The 24,622-nt window shown below is 48.4% G+C and overlaps 1 protein-coding gene and 1 pseudogene across 1 annotated transcript in view; both read right to left on the bottom strand.

Moving 5' to 3' along the window:
• Positions 1-24,622, bottom strand: part of LOC149324996 (chitinase-3-like protein 1) — a 300,609-nt gene that overhangs the window by 242,768 nt on the left and 33,219 nt on the right. Inside the window, exon 2 of the mRNA XM_089563509.1 lies at positions 19,250-19,274. Within this exon, the coding sequence (XP_089419635.1) occupies positions 19,250-19,274 (25 nt within the window). The remainder of the gene's footprint in view (positions 1-19,249; positions 19,275-24,622) is intronic.
• LOC149324997 (uncharacterized) lies at positions 2,391-3,239 on the bottom strand (annotated as a pseudogene).

Raw genomic sequence — 24,622 nt, 5'->3', positions numbered from 1 at the left:
ATGCTCTTTCCGAGAGGGAGGGTAATGCCGCGTCTACAAAAATAGCCGCTCGGCGGCTGTTCGGCACGCAGCTCGTGCGCCACGCGGTTCGCTGCTGAAGAAGACGAAGCTCGGCGTTCCATCCTGGCCGTCTCGGTGTGCGCTGGCATCATCTCGGTGTTGGCGTTCCTCTGCCGTCTGGACGCGGCACTACCTGTACCAACTGCTACGTGACAATATCATTGTGAAATCTGTACTCGGTTAAGTGCTTTTGGTGTTTTGTTCTGCCAATGCGTGTGTTTGAATAAAGTGCTTACTCGTATCGATTTTCATACCGCCATTAAGCGGAAGGAAAAGAAACTTGAGGCGCAGTAGTATGGCTCGGTTTTGTATAGTGGGAAGGTCGGCTTGTCTTAAGAGCTGTGTAGGGGAGTCAGGACGGCGATATTTGTTAAAAACAAATCTGACCGCTTTTCGTTGTACGCCCTCTAATTTTTCTATCTATTGTTTCCATAGTCTATTATAGAGCGAACAAGTGAAGTGTATGCTAAGAGCTTAGTGTAGACTGATGCGGATTTAAGCGAGCGTTTAATCGAGTAGAGAGCTGCCAGTGCTTTATTAGCAATATATGCTACCTGCTTGTTCCATTTGAGATCCGAGGAAATTATAACTCCTGAATATTTATATTCTTCCACTCTCCTTAACATCTGTCCTTGCAGATAACAAGAGAAGTTTATTGGCGCTCTCTTATTTGTTACTGTCATGCAAACCGTTTTTTCTACATTAATCGCTATCTGCCACATTTCACATCATTGTGCTGGACTTTCAAGGGCACTGTTTAGAATTGCTTGGTCTGCATGGCAGGTTATTTCTTTGTAAATGATGCAGTCGTCTGCAAACATTCTTACTCTTACGTTACTGTTATTATGCAGGTCGTCGATAAAAAGAAGACAGAGGACAGGGGCCAGAACGGAGCCTCGTGGCACGCCAGGAATCACATCGCCGCAATCTGAAGAGTGCCCTTTAAAGTGTACATATTCGCGCCGGCCTGTAAGGTAGCCTTTCAGCCATTTGTTGATAATATTGTCACCGAGATAATGGCAAAATTTTTGGAGGAGCTTAGGGTGGGAGACCGGATCGAACGTTTTCGAGAAGTCTAAGAATATCACGTCTGTTTGGCCGCATTTGTCTATTGTAAACGCTAGGTCGTGAATTGTCTGTATTAATTGAGTAGTCGTAGACAAACCTTTTCTAAAGCCATGCTGGTTAGGCACAATTATGTTATTTTTTCTAGAAATGGTAGGATATGTTTAAGAATTAAATGTTCGAGGATTTTGCAGGTTGTACAAGTAAGCGAGATTGGTCGATAATTGGATGCGTTGGTAATGTAGCCCGACTTATGTATAGGAACTTAGGAACTCGGAATTTATGTAGAGGATTTATGTATAGGTAGGATTTATGTATAGGATTTATGTGCCTGGCGATGGCGCAGCACTATAACGAATCGGCCAGGTAAGCTGATTTGTTCGCTCCGTATGAAGACGACGATACCCAGGCCCAGAGCGATAGACTGCCTGTTAGAACGTGCAGACTGTTGTGCCACGGCGATGGCGCAATACGATAATGAATTGGCTGGCTGAGCTTATCTGTTCGCGCCGGATGAAGACGATGATACCTGACCCAGGGCGAGAGACTTCAAGTAAAAGCGTGCGGGGTCTTGAGCAGCGGCGATGGCGCATTGCTATACAGGATTGACAGCTAAGTTGTTGTGTTCGCGCCGGCCGAATGATGCTAATGACGAAAACGATTCCCATACCTAGTGCGAGAGACTGCCAGTTAAAGCGCGTGGTTTTGCTGCGGCGATGGCGCGGTGCTATAAAAAAGCGGCCAGCGAAATTGATCTGTTCGCGCCGGCCGAATTGAAGCTGATGAACACGACGGTACCAAGACCCACAGCGACGAACTGGCAGTTTATCGCGCGGGTAGTTGTGCTACGGCAATGGCGCAGTGCTATTATGACGATGCCAGTCAAGCTCATGTTTTCGAGCCGGCGGAATGTAAGCTGTAGAAGGGACGACGCGTATGTCAAGCGCGACAGACTGGCAGTGCAGCGCACGGAGTACTGTGGTGTGGTGATGCTGCAGGGCTATAAAGAAGGAGAAGGAACCAGCAAAGCTGATCTGTTTGCGCCGGCCGAATGGAAGCTAATGAAGAAAACGATACCTGGGCGCAACACGAGAGACTGGCAGTTTAGCGCGCGGAGTGTTGTGCTATGGCGATCCTGCAGTGCTATAAAGAAGGAGCCAGCGACTGACTTACTGACTGAAAAATTTTATATATAAAATATGTACAGGGAGTGAGTGGAGCGGTCCTTAAGGGCCGTTCCTTAGAAACGCTAGGTGGGCTGCTCATTACAGGAGCCCATTGGCTGTAGCTGCTGCTTGGGCGTGCCCGACCACGGCGTTCTGGCTCGCCAGGTCAGAGCAGCCAAGCAGGGCCGCCTCCCAGTCCTCCCGGGTAGGGTTGGGTATAGGGAGAAGGTGCGGGGTTGATTGGCATGCCCACACCATGTAGTAAAGGTCCGAAGAATTTTTCTCGACAGTGCGGGCACTCCCCTGTGCACGCAGGGTCTAATTGTTTCATGACTGCCGGGCACAGCAGTGTTTTGGTATAAAGGCGAAGGAGTAAGCAGTCCTCCACCTTCTTGAAGCCCTTGCAGGGCTTAGTAAAGGTCGCAGGGCCGCATTGGTAATATTGGATGATTTCCTTGAAGGTAAAAGCCGGATTGGAGTCGGAGTTCGCATCAGTGGGATGCGAGGGCGATGCCCGGAAGATAAGCGCGCAGGCAGCGGCGTCGACCGCTTCGTTGCCCTCGAGACCCCTGTGCGCGGGAGTCCATACTGTTGTGTGGGATGCGGGAGCCCCGAGATAATTGCTATGCTGAAGTATTTGGAATGCCAAACAGGAAATAAAGTCCCTTTCGATGTTCCTGCAGGCCCTTCGAGAGTCGGTAATGATGATCCACGAGTCCTGATCGGCGGCGGCGAGCGCGATTGCCACCTCTTCCTCATGAGTAATGTCTTGTGCTGTGAACGTAAGCTGTTCACTGCGGTGTTTTGGTGGACTACTGAGGTCGTGTACCAACCCTCATGGTGCGAGCTGGTGGCGTCGACGTAAAATACTCGGCGTTTGTTTGCATAGTAGCGCGCCAAGGCTCCCGCACGCGCGAGGCGCCGGCCACTATGGTCGTCTCGTGTCATGTTGGCCGGAAGAAGGCGTACGTGCAGGGCGTATATCGTGATTTCGGGAATGCGCACACGCTCTTCTGTCAGTGTTGGGTGTTGGATGTGAAGTCGAGCAAGCAGGCGACAACCCGATGGTGTCGTTGAGAGTCTTGTGTAGTGGTTTGTCAAGTGTCCTTCTCGGAGCTCCACGAAGATGTTGACCATCCCTAGACCCAGGAGGAGCTGGTTGGACGTGGTGACCGGGAGGTCGAGAGAACGCTTAAAAATTTTACGGGAAACCACCTCAAGGGCTTTCTCGTCATATTTGGGGAGGAGGAGGTAAGGAGTCGAGTACAAGACTCGACCGGTTACGACTGCGTGCGCCAGCCGCACCGTAACCCCCCGCGGTTATTGGAAGCTGATCTGTTGGCGCCGGCCGAATGGAAGCTGATGAAGACAACGATACTCAAACATACAGCGACAGACTGGCACTTAATCGCACGGGGTCTTGTGCAGCGGAGATGACGTAGTGCTATAATGAAATGGCCAGCTAAGGTGATCTGTTCGCGCTTTATGAATGAAAGCTGATGAAGATGCCGATACCCAGACGCAGTGCGAGACTGCCATTTAGAACGCGCGATTTGCTGTGCTCAGGCGGTGGTGCCGTGCTGTAAAGAAGTGTCTAGCAAAGATGATCTGTTCGCGCCGGCGGAATAGAAGCGGCTGAATATGCCTGTATGCACACCCAGCGCGAGAGACTGATACTTTAGCGCGCGGGGTGTTGTACCGCGATGATGCCCCAGTCCTGTAAAGAAGCGCCACGGAACCTGATCTGTTCACGCCGGGCGAATGAAAGCTGATGAAGACGACGATACTCAAAGTCAGTGCGAGATTACGAGAACAAACAATACCTGCCCAAAAAGGACGGGACAAGAGAGAAGAAGAACCACACGGGCAAACGCAGACTAACAACCGATTTATTCCATCAACGCCTCCTTCCTTCAACCGCAAAGCGCATGCGCACCAACCACAAAGACAAAAGCCAGAAATCAAGAAACTCCAGCTCCTTGCGGTACAGGTGTACTGAAGCCTCGCTAACATATTTGTCAGGGCCTAATGCCGCGATAACCAAGGCTTCGATAGTTTCCCGCTCTTATCCTTCTCGTGCCCAATAACCTTAGTCCTGTCGAAAAGCGGATTACAATCTCTGTCATCATACTTGCAAGTGGTGCAGTGCTTAGGCAGATGCTGCCCTATTGAATCAGCTAAGGAATTGGCATGCTCTAATAATGTAATGTTGATGCAGCGGCCAGTTTGCCAGAGGTACACCTTACCACAGCTCAGCGGAATATGATAGATTACATTGCATGGAGAGTGTACGAACTTATTCCTGTGGTTAATGCCCCACACAACCTTCTTTTGCTTATTTTTCCTCGCTAAATTGCACAAACGCGACAGCTTGCAGGGTGCATAAAAAACGACCTCTACGCCGAATTTACCGGCGACCCTCTTCAGGCCGTGCGAAACGCTGTGAACATAGGGCATAACTTCATATTTTCGCCTATCCTGTGCATCCGCCCCTCGAGGTTTTGAGCCTGGGCGGAAGGACTTGAACAGGGACTCAGCGACAGCCTGAAGAAGGGCCAGCGGAAAATCAGCAGACCAAAGGCGATGAACCTGAGACTGAAAGCTAACCTGGACCTTATATGGACAGGACTTGGCTAACGAAGCCCTGAGGCAAGTTGATGCAGTACTCCTCTGACCAGCTTCGAATGGCACGCATTAAAGGGCAGGAGTGCCTTTTTCGAGCTAGGCATGTACGCCCAGCAGAGGTGGTGCGGATCGTTAAAAAAAAATATTAAATCTAAGAATGGCAAAGAAGAGTTCTCAGGAAGTTCAATGGTGAAATTAAAACTAGTAAACGCTGACTTAAAAGATGCTAAAACCTCCATCGCCACCTGTGTCATGTCGTAGTTGTGGTTAATATTTAAAAAGATTAAAAAGGCGTCGACGTATCGGAACACCCGAACGATACGGTCGTTAGATAGTAGCCGCGATAGCCTTGATCGCCTTCGGTCTCGCACGGCCTGAAGAGGGGGGTGCCGGCAAATTCGGCGTAGAGGCCCTTTTTTCTGCACCTTGCTACTGTTGCATTTGTGCAGCTGAGCGAGAAAAGATAAGCAAAATAATGTTGCGTGTGGCATTAACCACAGGAATAAGTTCGCACACTGTACAGTCGCTATCAATTTGAAGGTGTTCGCGCGAGCATCGACCGGCTTTCAAGTTGCATAGCGGCCGATATCGGAACTGCGACGATAAAGATTGCGTTGCCTTCTTGCCCTCGTAGGCTCTTCCGGGCTACAACCGCCACCCCTATGACTACCTCGCCACCTTTTTTCTGTGTTTCTTCTGTTTCATGCAAATCATGTGTCCGCGCCGTTGCCTCATATCGTGGCCGATAATATGATCGGAATGAATTTGATGGTTATCTCACGATGGGCGACGAATCTTTAAGACACGGTCTTCGCGTCGCACATTTTTACCACACAAATGCAGAATTATGGCAGCTTCCCTCGCCCTTTGGCTGTTCAATGAAGCACTGAAGCACGGCAATGAAAATTCCGCGCAAGACGGCTTTTCATAGCATAAGTTGACGCTCGCACGATTAACGTCCAATTTCATTGTGCCCGGTCTAACAGTATACACAAGAATACAACACGTACGTATCTGTCTGCTGACGCGTAAAAAAACAACGCAATTTGGGACTTGCTTGAAGGGAGTGACAGCATCTCAAGGAACAGCGAAAAGAGAGAGGGAAGCTACTCTGATATTCCCCTCGCCACGAATGGTGATGACGTAATGTTGCGCTGCTCCTTGCCTCGGTCGCCGCTCGAGCGATCGCCTTCATATTGATCGCCACTCTACATGCAATGTAATCTGTCAAATTCCGCTGTGCTGCGGTAAGATGTACGTCGGCCAAACTGGCCGCTGCATCAACATTAGATTATTAGAGCATGCCAATTCCTTAGCTGATTCAAGAGGGTAGCATCTGCCCAAGCATTGCACCACTTGCAAGCATGATGACAGAGATTGTAATCCCCTTTTCGACAGGACTAAGGTTATTGGACACGAGTGGGATAAGAAAGATTGGGAAACTATCGAAGCCTTGGAAATCGCGACATTAGGGCCTGACAAATATGTTAGTGATGCTTCAGTAGACCTGTACCGCAAGGAGCTACCAGTTGATTATGGCTTTTGTCTTTATGGTTGGTGCGCTTGCGCTTTGTTGTTGAAGGAAGGAGGCGTTGGTGCAATAAATCAGCTGTTAGTCTGCGTTTGTCCGGGGTGTCTTCTTCTCTCTTGTCCCGTCCTTTTTGTGCCGTTGTTCTTTGTTCTCATAATGTCGTACCAACTAGCCCTTCACCGCACTCGTCTAGATCTCAGTGCGAGAGACTGGCAGTTCAGCACGCCGGGTAGGTTGCTGTGGCGATGGCGCAGTGCTATAATGAAATGGCCAGCTAAGGTGGTCTGCTCGCGCAGGCTGAATGGAAGCTTGCAAAGACGACCCAGTACGGGACTACAAGTTAACGCATGCGGTATTAAGCTGCGGGGGTGCCGAAGTGCTAAAGAGAGGAGGCCAGCGAAGCTCAGCTGCTCGCGCAGGCCCAATAGAAGCTGATGAAGACGATGATGCACAGACCAAGCGCGACGGACTGGTAACTTAGCGCATGGTGTGTTGGGCTGCGGCGATGGCGCAGTGCTGTAATGGAGTAGCCAGCGAAGCTTATCTGTTCACGCCAGCAGGAATGGAAGCTGATGAAGACGACGACACCCAGATCCAGTGCGAGAGACTGCCAGTTAAAAGTCGCGGGGTGTTGTGCCGCGGTGATGGTGGCGCAGTGCTATAAGGAAATGGCCGGATAAGCTGAATGGGAGCTGATAAGGATGCCGGTACCCAGAGCCAGAGCCCGAGACTTCGATTTAAAGAGCGCGGGGTGCTGTGCTGCGGCGATGGTGCAGCGCTAAAACGGAGTGGCCAGCGAATCTGATCTGTTCACGCCGTACGAATGGAAGCCGATGAAGATGACGATACCCAGACCCAGCGAGAAAGACTGGCACTTAAACGCACGGGATGTTGTGCTGTGGCGATGGGGCAGTGCTAGAAAGTAGAGGTCTTCGAATCTCATCTGTCCACGCCTGCCGAATGGGAGCAGATGAAGTCGAGCATACAGAGACCCAGCCGGAGAGACTGGCAGTTTAGCACGCGGAGTGTTGTCCTGCAGCATTAGTGCCGAGCAGTAATGACATGGCCAGCCAGGCTGATCTGTTCGAGCCGGACGAAAGGATGCTGATGAAGAGGATGACACCCAAATCCAGCGCGAGAGACTGTGTCATGACTCAGCTTGCGACCCGCATTTGACCAGACGACCTCCCCAAAGAAGGATACCGCGCTGAGAAAGTGCGTGCAGTACTTTCTCACGCTTCGCTGGGTGGGGTTGAGCTTCCCAGCGAACGACGCCGGGGGGCAATGACCGACGACGGACGGAACCAAGGGCGTCCGTTCGGCGAAATAAAGGGACGGAGACGAAGGGGTTACCCGTTTCCGTCAAGAGCCGATCACACCGTAGAGAGCTCGTCGCCGCAGTTGAGGGTGGCGGCGTCGCAAGGGCCACATGTGTTTTCGGTGACACGGAGCCGTTTGCACCCCTGTTCTTGCACTACAGGAATTCCCTGCGGAATTGCAATTGCTTCTCTCCCGTTCCCACGGTTGACTCTGCAAGAGTTACTCCGCGTGCTACAGTGCTGTGCAGATTTGATTGGTGCCCATCTTGGGGAAATGTGCCTCGTGTTGGATTGGCCTCCGCCTGATTAGGGGTGAAACCTTAGGGGATTTAAGGATGGTGCTAAGTGCGAATGGACGCTCTGGTCCCTGTCCAGAAGGATCATCCAGACGCTCGACGCTATGAACTCCAGATTTGTGGCTCTCTTTGTGGATGATGTAATTAAGTTTCTGGAAAGGTGGCATTAAACCCGCTTGTTTTCGTTTTCCCAAACTTCGAAGCTTCAGTATTTCCTCAGCCCGAAGACTCAAGACGCTACCAGCCGACCCCGGGTTCGAGACAACCTGTGCGCCACGAGAACTGGTGACAGTGGTGGGATTCGAACCCATGCCTCCGCACCCAGCTGTTTTACAACTGGCTCTCTGAAGAAAAGAGATATTGGCTACCGGACGGCGCAACGTAGCGCGTGCGACGAAGGCTGCCGAACTCGTTCAGAAGTAGGCTTCGCGCCGAGAGTTTAGCTACACTATAGTTGATAGACCCCGTAATTTCGGAAGGAGTGCGGATTATCGTCACGAGTGGCACTTTGCGAGGTCTACAGTCGAGAAAGAAAAAGGGATGACATCGATAACAGCATATTTCAACTCGGTGATAAAAACAGTTGTCAAAGCAGAGACTGACTTTCACAACCTCGCGTTAAGGAATTTCGCTTACTTAATATTAATGCACGTAGTATTGTAAATAAATCGGAGGCTTTGGAGGCTATCTTGTTGATTCACAATCCACACGCCGTAGTTATAACCGAGACTTGGCTGAGAGATGATACTGATGATGAAACTGTTTTCCCCCGCTCTTATCAAGTTTTTCGCCGTGATAGAGCAACACGTGGAGGGGGAGTTGCGGTCCTGGTGAATCAAAACACAGAGGCACACACGTTGCAGCCAATAGCTAACCATGAAAGTGTGACTTTAAAACTGTCGTACGGGGGTAGATCGTTTGTGCTTTTTGCTGTATACAGACCACCTGATTCACCACCTCAATATTTATGTGATCTGACCGATCACATGTCTAAATTTCGCCGTGATAAAATATACCTTGTCGGTGATTTTAATCTCCCAAATATTGACTGCAATAGTCCCTTCCCTAGTACAAACAATGAAATAAATGCTTCATACATTTGTGATATGCTGATTCATAATTTGCAACAGGGAGTTAAGCACCCAACGCGCATACACGGTGAAGCTGCATCTATTCTCGACCTCGTCTTTCTCAGCCAAGAAACAGAACGTTTTACTGTTTCAGTTGAAACTGGGTTATCTGATCACTGCATGGTGGTTTTTACTTGTCCCATTCAACAAAATGTCGACAGTGAACCTGCAAAAATTATTTCCGTGAAAAACTTCTCCAGAGCTAATGATGAAAGTGTGTTAGACTACTTCAGCTTACACCTTGACATGTTTCGAGGAACTGATGTTGATGAACTCTGGAATAAATTTAAAGAAATCTGTACGTACTGCATTGATAACTACATTCCTAATTGAACAAAGAAAACGTGTAAAAAATTCCTTGGATCACGCGAGAAATAATACATTTGAAAAGAAAAATCAAACGTTTGAAGCGTGGGGGTGCCTGTCGAAATATAGTTAAAATACATCAGGCTAACTTCACAAGCGCTTTGCGCCAGGCTAAACAAAATTACTTTCAGCATAGCCTGCCAAATTTTCTTCGTGACTCACCACATAAGTTCTGGAAATTTTTATCGAAAAAGAAAAAAACAATTACGCGCATTTCATGTCAAGGTGTGCAGCTTGCTGATAAATCGCAAATCTCTGAGGCATTCAATAAGTATTTTCAGTGTGTGTTTTCCCATCATGGTTTATTTGTTCAGCCCAGTACCATGTCTCCCAACTCAACCCCCGACATTGTTTCTTTATCTGGCGTGTTCTCCATGCTACTTAACTTCAAACCTAAAGCGTCTGCTGGACCTGACTGGATACCAAATATTTTTTGCGCCGTTATGCAGAAGCCATCACAGATTTCCTGGTTGTTATTTTCCGCAAATCATTTTAAACAGGAAACATTCCTTCCGACTGGAGGAAAGCGCGGATTGTGCCCGTGCTGAAAAAGGGTGATCCTGCCTTGATTGCTAATTATTGTCCCATATCAATAACTTCCACATGTTGCAAACTTGCTGAGCATATCATAGCTAACTACATAACTACATTTCTAAACGATAACAAGGTACTTACCCCCCATCAGCCCGGGTTTCGAAAAGGCTTTTCCACTGTCACTCAGCTAACTTCTGTCATTCATACTTTTGCAAGTGTACTAAATAGCGCTGGTCAAATGGATGTTATTTTTTAGACTTCTGCAAAGCCTTTGATGTTATTTCTCATGCCAAACTGATTTACAAACTTGAACTTATTGGTCTTCCTAATTTCATAATTCGTTGGATTTCCTCATAACTTTCTCACCGCACAAAATTTATTTGTATTGATGATTGCTATTCAAACCAACTGCCGGTCACTTCAGGCGTCCCACAGGGAAGCGTCCTCGGGCCTCTCCTCTTTTTGATATATATCAATGACATTATTAACGTTATAACTACCCCTGTTCAAATTAGATTATTTGCAGATGACTGCGTTTTATTTCATCAAATTAGTTGCCAAGATGATCAAGTTTTACTAAACTCCAATCTTGAGAACATACATAGCTGGTGTAATAAATGGGACATGAAGCTAAATTTAGAGAAAACAATATACATGACGATAACTAACAAAAAGGCTTCCTGCTCATTTCCTTACAATATTTCATCTCACCTTCTGACCGAAGTCAGCGAGTACAAGTATCTAGGAGTTACAATAACGAAAAACCTTAGCTGTAATAAACATGTATCAAACGTATGCTCCTCAGCCTTTCGTAAACTCTGCTTTCTTAGACATAAACTTAAACTTGCCCCACCTGAACTTAAAAAATTAACCTACTTTTCAATAATAAGACCATCACTAGAATATGCGTGCACCGTCTGGGATCCCTACACTAAACGTAACATCGAAGCCCTTGAAATGATTCAACGCAAAGCCGTCCGTTTTATTTTTTCAAAGTGTCGTGTAACTGACTCACCAACGACCCTCATGCGAACTCACGGTATGGAAACATTACAGCTGCGCCGGAAAATTCAAAGACTGAAACTACTTTTCTTACTAAATACCATAACCGGCTATGAATGCAGACCCCTTCCTTAAACCTAACACTACGCGCCAAACACGAAATCATCATACACAATCATTAACCCCTTACAGTGCTAGGATTAACGCCTTTAAATACTCATTTTTTCCACGCACCATTGCGGAGTGGAACAGGTGTCCGCCAGATCTCTTAACCAGAGCTGATTCTTTTGACTCAATGTTTTCTTCACAGCATTTAATTTGAGAGCCATTTATTTCTACGTTTACGTTTTGTATTTTGCCTCTGAGCCTTGTATTTATTGCTGTATTTTGTGTTACAACTTGTATTTTACATTTTTCAATTTTGCTAAACCTGTTCTTTTTTGAATATATTACGTATTCGCCCCTCCTGCTTGGGCCTACTGTAGGTCTGCAGTATGTTCTAAATAAAATAAATAAATAAATAAAAGGAAGGTTCCTTCCGACAAACCTCACAAAGGGGACAGTGATAAGGATGCAAAAGTGGCAAAACCGCAGAAAGAAAAAGTGGCGTTTGAGGCTAGGAGGCCGCTCACTTGTTACAGATGCAATGAGCCGGGTCACACAGCAGTGAACTGCTGAAAAGAAATTGTTTCGCTCTCGTACGTCAGTGACTGCGATGAAAACATGAGGCTGTGGGAACCTTACATGCATGACCTGGTAGTGAAAAAGAAGCCATGCAAGTGCTGCGCGGCTCAGCCGCAACGATGGATGTTGTCCATTCTTCGTGTGTGTCAGCATACGATTACACAGGCCAATGTACATCAATCCGCCAGATAGTGGAGGAACAAAGCGTGTGCTTGGCGATAGCGACAGTGTTAATTGAAGGCCCTTTCAGTACGCTTAAAATCGAAGCTGCAGTTTCAGGGAAGCTACCTGAATGCTATCCTTATTTGTTCTCCAAAAAATCGCATATGTTATTAAGAGAGAAGGGGATCTTTTTTGGAGACCGAGTTGTGTAGGCCTTAACACGTTCGAAGGCACGAGAACTTGCAACACAGCTTACTCATGACAATTCCACTGCGGAGGAAACAGCAGTTAAACTTGTGGGGAAAACGGATGACCAGGGTTCAGAAAATTGCTCTAACGAAGCCCCCGATACCGGTCAACCTGGTAGTGAGCTTGACGAACCGCGGAACGAGGAAATCATCGAGAGTGCGCTTTTGTCGCCAGTGTCAAGTAGTTTCACGACGCTCCTGAGTGGGAACCGAGGAGAGCCAGCTATGGAGCAAGCAAATCGCCAGACAATACAGGAGATCAGAGAGCTCCACAGAATAAATAAGAGAGAAAAAGAGGATATTCCATTCCAAATGAGAGGCGTGTGCTTTATCGCTTATACAAGGATATGCGTGGAGTGTAGCGAGACCAAATAGTCGTTCCGCAGAAGTATCGACAAGACTTGCTTCGACTTTCTCATGGCAATTCGTGGTTATGCCACCTGGGAGTTAGGAAAACAAAGCAGAGGCTTTTGCAAGAGTACTACAGGCCTGGATGTTTTAAAGACATGGAGAGTTTTGTGAGGTCGTGCGATACGTGCCAACGGGTCGGAAAGGCGCAAGATAAATGGAAAGCACCGATGGTGTTAGTACCAAGCAATACTGAGCCGTTTCACCGGTTGGTGATATATGCAGTTGGGCCACTTCCCGTGACAGAGACATGGTGTCGTTATATCTTCAATATGTTTTGTCCTGCCACGAAGTTTCTGGAGGTTGTCGCGCTTTTAGAGGTAACGTCAGAGAACGTTGTGGATTAACTATTATCAGTCTGTGCCCGAGTTGGATTTCGTTCCCAGATCCACAGTGACCAGGGTAAAGTATTCACAAGTGCCTTCACCACCTCACTTGTGGGGCGGTGCGGCATTAAGACAGTGCCTAGCTGGATCCGTCATCCGCAGAGGAACAGCGTGGCAAGGTGGCATTCTGTTCTAAAGCGTGTGCTGAGGGGACTGTGCTATGAAAACAAACGCGACTAGGACGCCTGCCTACCTGCGGCACTTTTTGCTTTGCGGTCAGTGCCGCATGAATCCATTGGATTTAGCCCCGCCGAGTTGGTGTACGGAAGGTCACTGCGCTCACCTTTGCGAATGGTTGGTTGGTTTATACAAGGGGGGTACTGTGCACAAAAAGACAAGGACAAGAAGATAACACAACAAGCGCAGACTCGCGACTAACTTTATTTGAAAACACGACACTCCTTTTATAGTTTCAAAACTGTCACATCACACACATGATGAAACCAAAAACCTGTCTTCATTGTGGCAGGGTATACATCGGTCAGACAGGCCGATGTCTGAATAAGCGCTTAAGAGAACACCAGCTTTCCATGAAATCAGGGACAGGGTCGAATTTACCCCTGCATTGTGGCGCATGCCCGGATGCTACGCGCAATAACCCTTGCCTGCCTTTGCTGACAGATACAAAAGTTTTGAGGAGGAGCCGTGACCAGGTGGCGCGTGAGTTGGCGGAGGCGTTTTGCATCAAACAGAAGGATAAAGATTGCGTAAGTGACCCTTCTATCAAACTGTATCACAATGAAGACAGGTTTTTGGTTTCATCATGTGTGTGATGTGACAGTTTTGAAACTATAAAAGGAGTGTCGTGTTTTCAAATAAAGTTAGTCGCGAGTCTGCGCTTGTTGTGTTATCTTCTTGTCCTTGTCTTTTTGTGCGCAGTACCCCCCTTGTATTCACCATGATTGACCGACTAGCCCAACAACGTACGCTTTTAAAGTTTGTTGGTTTATTGGGGTTTAACGTCCCAAAGCGACTCATGCTATGAGGGACGAGGTAGTGAAAGGCTCCAGAAATTTCCACCACGCGAAGCCTGGGAAGGGCGCGGGGAAGACCCGACTGTAGTAGAGTTCGTCTTGACTCTGCAGCATCGTCTACATAACACTAAGGAACTCGTGGAGGCAAGCGTAAAGTCAGCCCCCAGGCTCGTTCTAAGGTCTATTTTAACGGACAGCCCGTCAACAGACGTTTTACATCGGTGGCAAGGTAATGTTACTTAGAGCTTCAGTGTCAAATAGGCTGGAAGTGCATGGAAGGGCCTGCTGAAGTAGTTGCGACGCTCTCTAACACCAATTACGTGGTGAAAACCCCAGGAAAGCGTAAAGGACTGCGCATTTACCATTGCAACCTAATGAATCCTTACGTGCAGAGAGAAGCCGTGGTAAATTTAACGCTTTACCTTCCTGAGGAGATGGAAGACAATCTTATCTCTCTAATCTCTAAGCGGAGAGGACAGCAGCGCGCAGGAACTCCTCAAGAGGGCTAAGCAGAGAGGAGAACTAAAGGAATATCAGTTGTCGGATCTCGGCGAACTGATAGCACAGTTTGAGGACTGCTTCGTAGACAGGCCAGGCAGAACTGATTTTTGAATTGAGGACGATATCGAGTTAACTTCCGGGGATCCAGTGTGGTCAAGGTGCTATCGATACTCTCCTAAGTAGGAAATTAAGCAAACAAGGGAAGGGAAATGAGGGGCTCGTCCTTCCTAAGTAGGAAGGACGTCCTTCCTAGTAGGATCTTCCTATGTAGGAAGATATCCTTGCTAGGGAGGTAAAGCGCATGCTGGTATAGGAGTAATCAAGCACTCCGAAAGCGAATACGCTCCGCCTATGATCTTGATGGAAGCTCCGGGTAAAGACCGAATGCCTGTAGTAGACTATCAGAAGTTAAATGCCCTCACCAAGGATCAACTGTACCTTATTCGCAATATCGAGGAGAGAGTGGAAGAGGTCAGTTGAAGTCAGCCTATGCAACTACGTTAGGCCTTACTCGAGGGTACTGGCAAGTGCCGCTCACTGAGCGCGCCAGCAGAGGCGCAGCTTTTGTCCCTCCAATGGGAAGCTATAAACCAACATTGACAATGATGAGCTTCGGGCTCAAATATGCTCCCTTTTGTTTGCCCCTCTCATGGATGAGGTTCTGAAGGGCTGTAAAGCATTTGCGGTGCCCTACTTGGACGACATTGCTGTCTTCTCAGATTCATGGGCGGACCATGCATTTCCTCTGCGGGCAGTGCTAAGCCGTTTGCGTGAAGCTGGGCTCACTGTAAAGTCGGAGAAGTGTTGCCTTGTGAGAGCAACAGTGGGGTATTGGGTCACAACGCAGGCCAAGGTTTCAGGAAACCCAGTGCGGTGAAAATCTCGTTTGTAGCAGACTACCCGCCGCCTAGTAAAAAATACGGGCATTCGGGCCTTCTTGGGGCTCACTGGATATTACAATCACTACATCCGTGATTATTCAGCTTTGGCAAGCCCCCTGACTGATGCTCTCCTCAAGACAGAGCTGACGAATTTAGTCTGGGCCGAAAAGAAGGAAGCGTCCTTCTTAAATTTGAAGGCAGCACTGATTAGCCGCCCGAAATTGCGAGCTCCTCATTACGACCGAGAATTCACGGTCCAGTGAGATGCGAGTGACCGACGGCTAGGTGCCGTTCTCTGTCAGAGGAATGACAATGGTAACCAACATCCCGTGCTTTACCTGAGCCGAAAAATGAGCTCTCGAAAGATAGCGTAGTGCGCGTCCGAAAAAGAGTGCGCTTGCATTGTTTGGGCTGTCCTGCATTTACAGTGCTATCTCAGAGGCACAAAAGTCATCGTATGGACCGAACATTGTCCCCTTCCTGGCTGCAAACCACATCAAAGAACAGTCGCCCTCTGAGGTGAAGCCTGATTCTACAGCAGTATCAGCTAGAGATGTTGTCGGGCTAGTTGGCTTTATACTTGTAATTCCATGAAAGGTTATGCGCAAAAAAAAAAAAGACGACACGAAGCGAGAAGACACGACAGGACGAGCGTCATGTCGTGTGTTCTCTCCGTGGCGTCTTTTTTTGCGCATAACATTTCATGGTACAGCAGTATCATTTTGACATTAAGTACAAGAATGGCAGATTGAGTGGAAGCGCGGACACGGGTTTCTCTTCATATATCCGAAATTGCTACTCACGTTTTTTCGTGCGTTTGTGTGCGTGAATGTGTATCGTAGCAGGTTTGGTTCTCTCGGTATAGTTGGGCGCTGAGAAATTTTCAGTGTGGGCTTTTTTCAATAGCTATAGTAACGAGATTGTAGCATTCCTTCTTTTGAATTGGAGCAATGCCTCTTTTCTCGGGCATGTGGTTTAAGTTTTAGAGACGCCTCAAAGAGTTTGGTCGACGCCAAAGAAGACAACGTTGCGGGCGGCAGAAGGCTTCTGGCATACTTCTGCAAGCAATTCGCCAAAGTCGTCTTTTCGTGCAGCAGCGGCGACTGCTACACGCCGATACTCGTATGGCGGGAGAGGAAGCTGTCACGACTCAGCTTGCGACCCGCGTTTGACCAGACTGCGACCCCAAAGAAGGATGCCGCGCTGAGAAAGTGCCTGCGGTATTTTCTCACGCTTCGCAGGGTGGGGATGAGTTTCCCGGCGAAGGACGCCCGGGGCAGGCACTGACGACAGACGGAACCAAGGGCTCCCATTCGGGGAAATAAAGACCGGAGCCGAAGGGATTACCCGTTTCCGTCCGCAGACAGCTTGTCGCCGCAAAATGAGGCCCGCAGCGTCGCAAGGACCACATGTATTTTCGGTGACGCGGAGCCCCTTGCACCCCTGTTGCTGCACTACAGGAATTCCCAGCGGAATTGCATTTTCTCCTCGCCCGTTCTCACGGGTTGACTCTGCAACGAGTGACTGCGCGTGCTACAGTGCTGTGCAGATTTGATTGGTGCCCATCTTGGCGAAATGTGCCTCGTCTTGGATTGGCCACAGCCTGACGGAGGGGCGGGACCTTAGGGGATTGAAGGACGGTGCTCAGTGAGAAAGGACGTTCTGGGCCCTGCCGAAAAGGCTCATCCGGACGCTCGACGTTACGAACTCTTCATTTGTGACTGTATTTCTTCAGTGCGTAAAAATGTTTCTTAAACGTGCCATTGAAGCCGCTTGAGGTCATTATCTCAAACTTCAAAGCTTCATTCTTTGCTCAGCCCGAAGACTCAACACGCTACCAAACGGAACCCGGGATCGAGGTAGCCTGTGCGCCACGACAGACTGCCAGTTTAGCGCGTGGGCTGTTGTGCCGCGGCGATGGCGTAGCGCTATATTGACCTGGCCAGCTAAGTTGATCTTTTTGTGCCGGCCGAATTGACGCTGATGGACATGTCTACACCCAGACAGAGTGCGAAAGACTGCCAGTTAAAACGCGTGGGGTGCTGGGCCGCGGCGTTGGCGCCGTGCAATAACGGCCGGGCCAGCGAAGCTGATCGAAGACGTTGATACCAAGACCCAGGACGAGAGACTGCCAGTTGAAACGTGCGTGGTGCTGGGCTGCGGCAAGGACGCAGTGCTCTAACGGCCTGGCCAGCGAAGCTGATCTGTTTGCGCCGGCCGAATTGAAGATGACGAAGATGTAGAAGGGTCATGAAATCTAACGCTGGACGAAAACTCGTCTGGTCGGGAAGAAGATTCATGAAGTCAATAGAAGGAACGCCGACCAAAAGGTTGTTGTTTAATATGAAGACGAAGACGTTTCGGCTTCAGGGTTCGGGCTAGTTGGTAGTCAACATGAGGTTCGATAGCGCACAAAATTGAAGGGACACAACACGAGGGCTAATAGCGCTTGTGTTGTGTCCCTTCAATTTTGTGCGCTATGGATCCTCATGATAAAGACGAGGATACAGAAACCAACCCCGAGAGAGTGGATGTTTAGCGCGCGGGGTGTTGTCCTGCAGCAATAGTGCAGAGCATTAATAATGTGACCAGCCAGGGTGATCTGTTCGAGCGGCCGAATGGAAGTTAATGAAGATGACGATACCCAAACCCAGCGGGAGAGACAGGCAGTTTAGCGCGTGGGGTGCCGGCCGAATGGAAGCTGTTGAATACGGCGAGACCCAGCCCCAGTGCGAGAGACTGCCAGATGAAGCACGCGGGATGTTATGCTGCGCCGATGTCGCAGTGCTATAATGAAGTGGACAGCGAAGCTGATCTATTCGCGCCGGCCGAATTGCAGCTGTTGAAGACGTTGATACCCAGACCCAGAAGGAGAGACTGCCAGTTGAAGCGTGCATGGTTTTGTACTGCGGAAAGGACGCAGTGCTCTAACGACCTGGGCAGCTAAGCTGATCTGTTCGTGCCGGCCGAATGGAAGCTGTTGAAGACGACGATACCCAGACCCAGTGCGAAAGACTGCCAGCTGAAGCGCGCGGGATGTTGTGCTGCGACGTTGGCGCAATGCTATAAAGTTGAAGAAGCGTAGCTTGTTGGGCCAGTTGGTGCATGGTATGTAGAAAACCAGCGAAAAAGACGCATTCACAAGGAGGAATGTCCTGTGTTGTCCTGTGTACTTCTCCTCCTTGTGAATGCGTCTTTTTCGCTGGTTTTCTACATACAATGCTATAAAGATGTGGCCAGCGAAGCTGATCTGTTCGCACCGTCTGAAAGGAAGGTGATGAAAACAACGATACCCAAACCCAGCGTGAGAGTCTGGCAGCTCAGCGCGCGGTGTATTGTGCTGCGCTGTTGGTGTATTGCTGTAGTGAAGTGCCAACGAAGCTGATCTGTTTGCGCCGGCCGAATTGAAGCTAACAAAGAAGACGATACCCAGACCGTGTGTGTGAGACTGCCATTTAAAGCGCACGTGGTGTTGCGCTGCGGTGATGCTCCAGTGCTCTAATGATGCGCCCAGCGAAGCTGAACTGTTCGCGCCGGCCCAATTTTAGGTGATGAAGACGACGATACCCGAACCCGGTTAGAGAGACTGCCAGTTTATGCGCGAGTGATGGTGTGCTGCGGCGATGGCGCAGTGCTATAAAGAAGTGGCCAGCTAAGCTGACCGGTTCGCGCCGGCCGTATGGAACCTGATGACGATGATACTCAGACCCAGTTCAAGAAACTGCTAGTTAAAGCGCGCGGGATGTTCGCACAGTCTGGCGTGGCCAACGCCGGATTTTCCCCCCTTGAGCCATATAACGCTTTCGAATAAATAGACACGCTGCGCACGTAGGCGCATTAGCAGCTGCGTTCAATAAGCAACGCTAAAGTCAGTGCAGAAAGAGCCTTAGAAAATACTTCACAATACTTACGGAGGGTCTATCGACTCGGCGGAACCTACAAAGAGAATCGTATGTTCATATCAGGGGTGGCAGGAAAAATCGGTTTTCAGCGCTCAATAGCCATGCCTGCAGCTCAGCCAAAAAACAGCCTTTACTAGTTCTTAAAAGATACCATTGTGCACAACCCCATTCAATTTGCGGTCTTAGTAACAATCATTTATGCCGTTTTAAATATTAAATACTGCTTTCTATGGAGCAAAGATGCGTTCGTTGCTGCCCAGACAGGTACATGAAGTGAAGATCAATACGGGCTCCATGAGCGCCCTTTCTCAGTGCACTCTCAGGTAACTGATTGTCTAAGGGATCTAAACCCCAGAAAAGGTTTTCACGTAAGCATTGGTTGCACCGAAACACGGGTGGTGGTGGCGATGCATGCACTATTTGTTCAGGCGTTTGTCGCTTATCTCTTCGAACAGCGGCGGCATACGTGTACCCCGCTTGCTTCAAGTGCCGGCAAACGGGAAATGATGCATCTGCGTACCATATGTTTCTGTACGGAATACTGCCAAAATTTGAAAAAAAAAAACATTCAGTGTTTTTTTAAATTTGGCTATTACGCGCCTCTCTGTGTATTTTTACAAGCGCGGGTGTACATCTATGTGACTCACCTTGGGGGGGGGGGGGGGGGGGGGGAGCAAAATTGAGAAAGTGCAGCTCTGAGCCTTTCGCTTGTCGCCTGATACGTTGAGAAGACTCAGCTAAGGATATGTACCACATTTTTGTCCTTTTTGCGAAGTTATTGGCACAACTCTGCATCTATTTGTTTCTACGAAAACAGTTGTCGAACTGCGTTGAAAGTCATCATTATCATCATCATCAGGGCAGTGACAAAATACTAGCGGGCGTTTTTGACAAGTCCCTGTGAATTTTTTCCCTGGAATGGTGGGCTCTCGAATCCTGCGTCGCAAACACTGCGCTGCGTATTTTTCCTGGATACGCCCCACTTAACCACCAGTTTAGCAGCGGCAATGCCTAACTACAGACGAGCGTCTCTGACAAGTTCCTGTGCGCTTTTTCAAAGTTTGTGGTACTTTTCCCACTTTTTTTTTTCCTGTGGATGCTCAAACCACATCTGCTGCAAAGCTCGCTAGTTTGTATTTGTTTTGCTATATTTTTTCTTGCGAAGTCTACGCTATCAATCGTCATATGCGGTTCACAGCAGGAAATTTGTTTGGCTTGCAATCATGAGACAAACTGCTGACAACGTTCTTAAATATAAGCAATGCGCGTACCCATATTACGCGGAAATTTTTTCTTGTCTAGCAGATGTGTCTCCGAAGACCAGTAGTAGGAACTACCGCAAAATCTGGTTTGTATAACATGCGAGGCATCTGCTTCCCTTCGAGACGCGGCATGTGCAAGTGGTGCGTCCCAGGACTTCAATATAGTGGCCGCTTTCGCTGAACTCAGTCGCAAGTTAGGCTCCCGCTTGCGACTCGGTCAACTCGAACACGATAGTAACCGACTCCAGAAGATCCGAAGAGGCCGTGTCTGCCTCGGCTCATGATGCAGCGACAGCTCCAGCGCTACTGGGAAACCTCCCTACAGATACAAGACAGAAGACGTCGAGAAAAAGCCGACGTAGCAAGGCTTTCTTTTGTTGAGGGAGGAAGAGAGTGCTGTCCCAGTAAAAAAAAAAGAAAGCACTTCGCTGTGACATCAGAGCGTTGCCGGCTCACGCAACTAGAGACACGCCCTCATGGACACGGCCTCTCGGGCACCGCACACCCGTTCAAACGCCTATCTGGTGTAATGTGACGAGCGGTTAGAAGAAAAATTAACACTGCCTTTTCAGGAACGGAAATGGCACTATGATATGAGAACTTATTATGTGATCGTGTGTAAGTGTAACCTGAGTAACAAATTAATGAGTGGTGTATTAAATCGTGGTGAAGATTGATGAAGTAATGTCATTAATTAGTGTTAACAATATTAGGTATTGGTTTGGTTTATTGGTTTATTGGGGGTTTAACGTCCCAAAGCCACTCAGGCTATGAGGGACACCCTAGTGAAGGGCTCAGGAAATTTCGAACGCCTGGGGTTCTTTAACGTGCACTAATATTGCACAGCACACGGGCTTCTAGAATTTCGCTTTCATCGAAATTCAGCCGCCGCGGTCGGGATCGAACCCGTGTCCTTCCGGTCAGCAGCCGAGCGCCGTAACCACTGAGCCACCGCGGCGGGCAATATTAAGTACTGTCAGTTACTTTGGTATGACGTCATCACTTATCATCATCACTTCCAACATCATTATCATCTTACATCTAGTTTGTCTTAATTCGTTATTGTTAATTGACAATAATATTAAGTACTGTCAATTAACAATAATGAATTAAGACAAGCTAGGTGTAAGATGATAAAGATGGTGGAAGTGATGATGATAAGTGATGGCGTCATACCAAAGTCACGTGACAAGATGATTCGCAAAAGGTTCTAAAACACGTCACAAAGTGATGACGTCGTACTAAAGTCACGTGACGAGATGACGCATAAAATTGCTCAGTCACGTGGCAATGTAATGATGCCTTACCAAAGTCATGTCAGAAGATGATGCCAATTTCCGGAGTCACGTGACAGTGATAATGTAACACCAAAGTCACGTGACAAAGTGATGACGCCATATCAAATTCACATGACAAGATTACTTGCAGAGAAGAATTTTGAGAAACTAGGGTTGCGAGAGTTGAACTAAAAAAAACAAACTCTACGTGATACAGCATTATACTCTGTTTCATGCATTGCAGGCAACGATGCGGAGGCGAGAATACGCACGCTAAATTCGAAAAGCAGCGTACGTAACGCGAGCATACGTAAAACCTCGCTTTGAAATAGCGTTTGGCGCATGCGCAGTACGAATGACGCTAATTGCTTAGCCAGAGCCTCGGTTCTGGCAGCCTTGATGCCATAGGAAGCATAAGAGGGTTCTCACGCAGCTTCCACCCTCTTCGTTCGATGACGTTCTACGTCACACCTGCGGTAACTCAGGACGTTCCACGCCCGCCGCTTATGAACGTGGGTGGCGCTGATGAACACTCTCAAGGTTAGGTTACTTGTAAACACAAAATACCCCCGAAAGCAGAAGATTTGACAGCCGTCGCCGTAGCTCAGAGGTAGAGCATCGGACGCGTAATTCGGAGGTCGTGGGTTCGGATCCCACCGGCGGCATGTGGTTGTTTTTTCTTCTGCTTTTCTAATCAATTAGCATTAAGCGATAACATATTCAGTAATATTCTAAATTGATCCACACCACAAATAAAATAAATAAATAAAAAAGTCCCCTGTGCCCCTTGGTTTCTGTGGCTGTTGGCTTGTGTCTAATTTATAACGTTCGCTATGCCTTTGCGTAAGTAGTGCGTCCGCGAAACCATATTAGAGACATTCAGTACAGCGTATGAGCGCTTACGTACGTTGTACGTAAGCATTTAGCGGGATGTCAGAGTGGAAATCGCATGAGCAGTTTTAGTTCATCGTATGCCGACCCGAACGCAACGATAGCGCAGGCTGCAGTGGCGCCATCTGGTGCTAAAATGTGAAAATATTTTGTGACATAATTGTCGCACTCAGCCAAGGTTGTTCAAGCCTTATCTCGTAGGCAGCAAGTTCCATGGCCAGTCAGTAAAGCCAGGACCTAATTTCTTTTAGGTAACTAAACCGAGTAAGGTTTCCAAAACATCCTGCTGAGTTTTTTCGAACTCTTCTGCCTAAAGCCGAAACGACTTCATTTCTCAAGGCTATGACTACTTTGGCGTAAAAATCCAAATCAAGCGAATCAACAGTAGGCGGCGTCTTGTTAAGGTTAGGAACGGGGGAATCGTTACACAGAATCTGCTGTTCTGCTGTAGGGGATAGGAGGCAAAGCGAATATGACGCGTGCCATTTAAAGGCAACGAATATGCCTAACCCAAAACAATGATCAATTCTCTCTGAAGAGAATGACGTAGGCCCCTCTATACTGCCAACGCTATTTTTCGTAGAGTAAGCGAGAATACGCACGCTAAATCCGAAAAGCAGCGTACGTAACGCGAACATACGTAAAACCTAGCTTTGAAATAGCGTTTGGCGCATGCGCAGTACGAATGACGCTAATTTATAAAGTTCGCTATGCCTTTGCGTAAGTCTGCGTACCCTATAACAAAACTCTCTATTACTCAGCCATGTATAATTTGTTCGCGTAGCCTCCAGGAGTGCTTTGACCAAAACGAAGAGCAGCATAAAACGAAGTGGCAGTGCTGAAAATAACGGTCACAGCTCTGCGGCGCTCACTGGTCGGGCCCTGTGGCTATAATTTTTACCAAGTGTGGACTACTTCTTAGGCGCATATGGAGGAAGAGCGCTACGCCCCCCCCCCCCCCCCCCCCCCCTCCCCCCCAGCCGGGGGATCCAACGCAGCCGGCGTTTGCCAGACGTGCGGCGCTTCGGCTCCGTCATTTTTTGGCAGGAGCCACGGCTCAAGCCACCGGACCCCATCAATTTTGCTCCCTTTGGATTCGGCAAGTTCATCGGCATCCGTGGACACCAGTTTCATTTAGGTGGGCCCATTTTTACAAATTTTAAAGCGGGTTTTGCTTCCCGCCTCCTTGCTTACCTCAGGTGAGGCCTCCTTTCCGCGAACTTTCGATGTAGGAGGCCAGCTTACTCTGAAAGCTCCCCTCGCTCACCTCAAGTAAGGAACGCACGTCGCGCGTCTGGGTTTGAGGATACGCTCGCAAGCTTCACGCAAACGTCCTTATTCAATGAAAAAAAATTGCTCCTCGCGCAATTTTTAAATTGATTCCTAATACAGAGGCGCATTAACACTTTCTTGTATTTCTCTTTAATAAACATAAAAAATCGACAAAGACGACCGCAGCTTCATGCGGTCTAGCAACACTGCTAAGCCTGTTTTGGAGACGCTGGACGCAAGTGGTAGCCCTGCGACGTGACTTTGTGTGACTTAGTGCGACCGCATCGGACCGCTGCAGACAACGAAACGAGCATGCCTGGCAAGGCATACTTCACACAAGAGGAAAAGGATCTTCTCAAGGGCCTCATTCGAATACTCAGCACAGTCGAGTGCAAACGCACTGACGCCGTCTCGTTAAGTGCCAAAGCGAAGGCGTTGGAAAGACTGTGCGCTGACTTCAACAGCAGGCCGTTCGTACGCACCCGAGAACCCAAAGAGCTAAAGGTTTGGTTTGGTTTATTGGAGTTTAACGTCCCGAAGCAACTCAGGCTATGAGGGACGCCGTACTGAAGGGCTCAGGAAATTTCGACCACCTGGGGTTCTTTAACGTGCACTGACATCGCACAGCACACGGGCCTCTAGAATTTCACCTTCACCGAAATTCAGCCGCCGCGGCCGGG

This window comes from Amblyomma mixtum, chromosome 10 (assembly GCF_055824585.1).
Source record: "Amblyomma mixtum isolate Tamu chromosome 10, ASM5582458v1, whole genome shotgun sequence".
NCBI lineage: Eukaryota > Metazoa > Arthropoda > Arachnida > Ixodida > Ixodidae > Amblyomma > Amblyomma mixtum.
The sequence above is the reverse complement of the archived record's forward strand: the minus strand, read 5'-3'. Positions and strand labels throughout refer to the sequence as shown.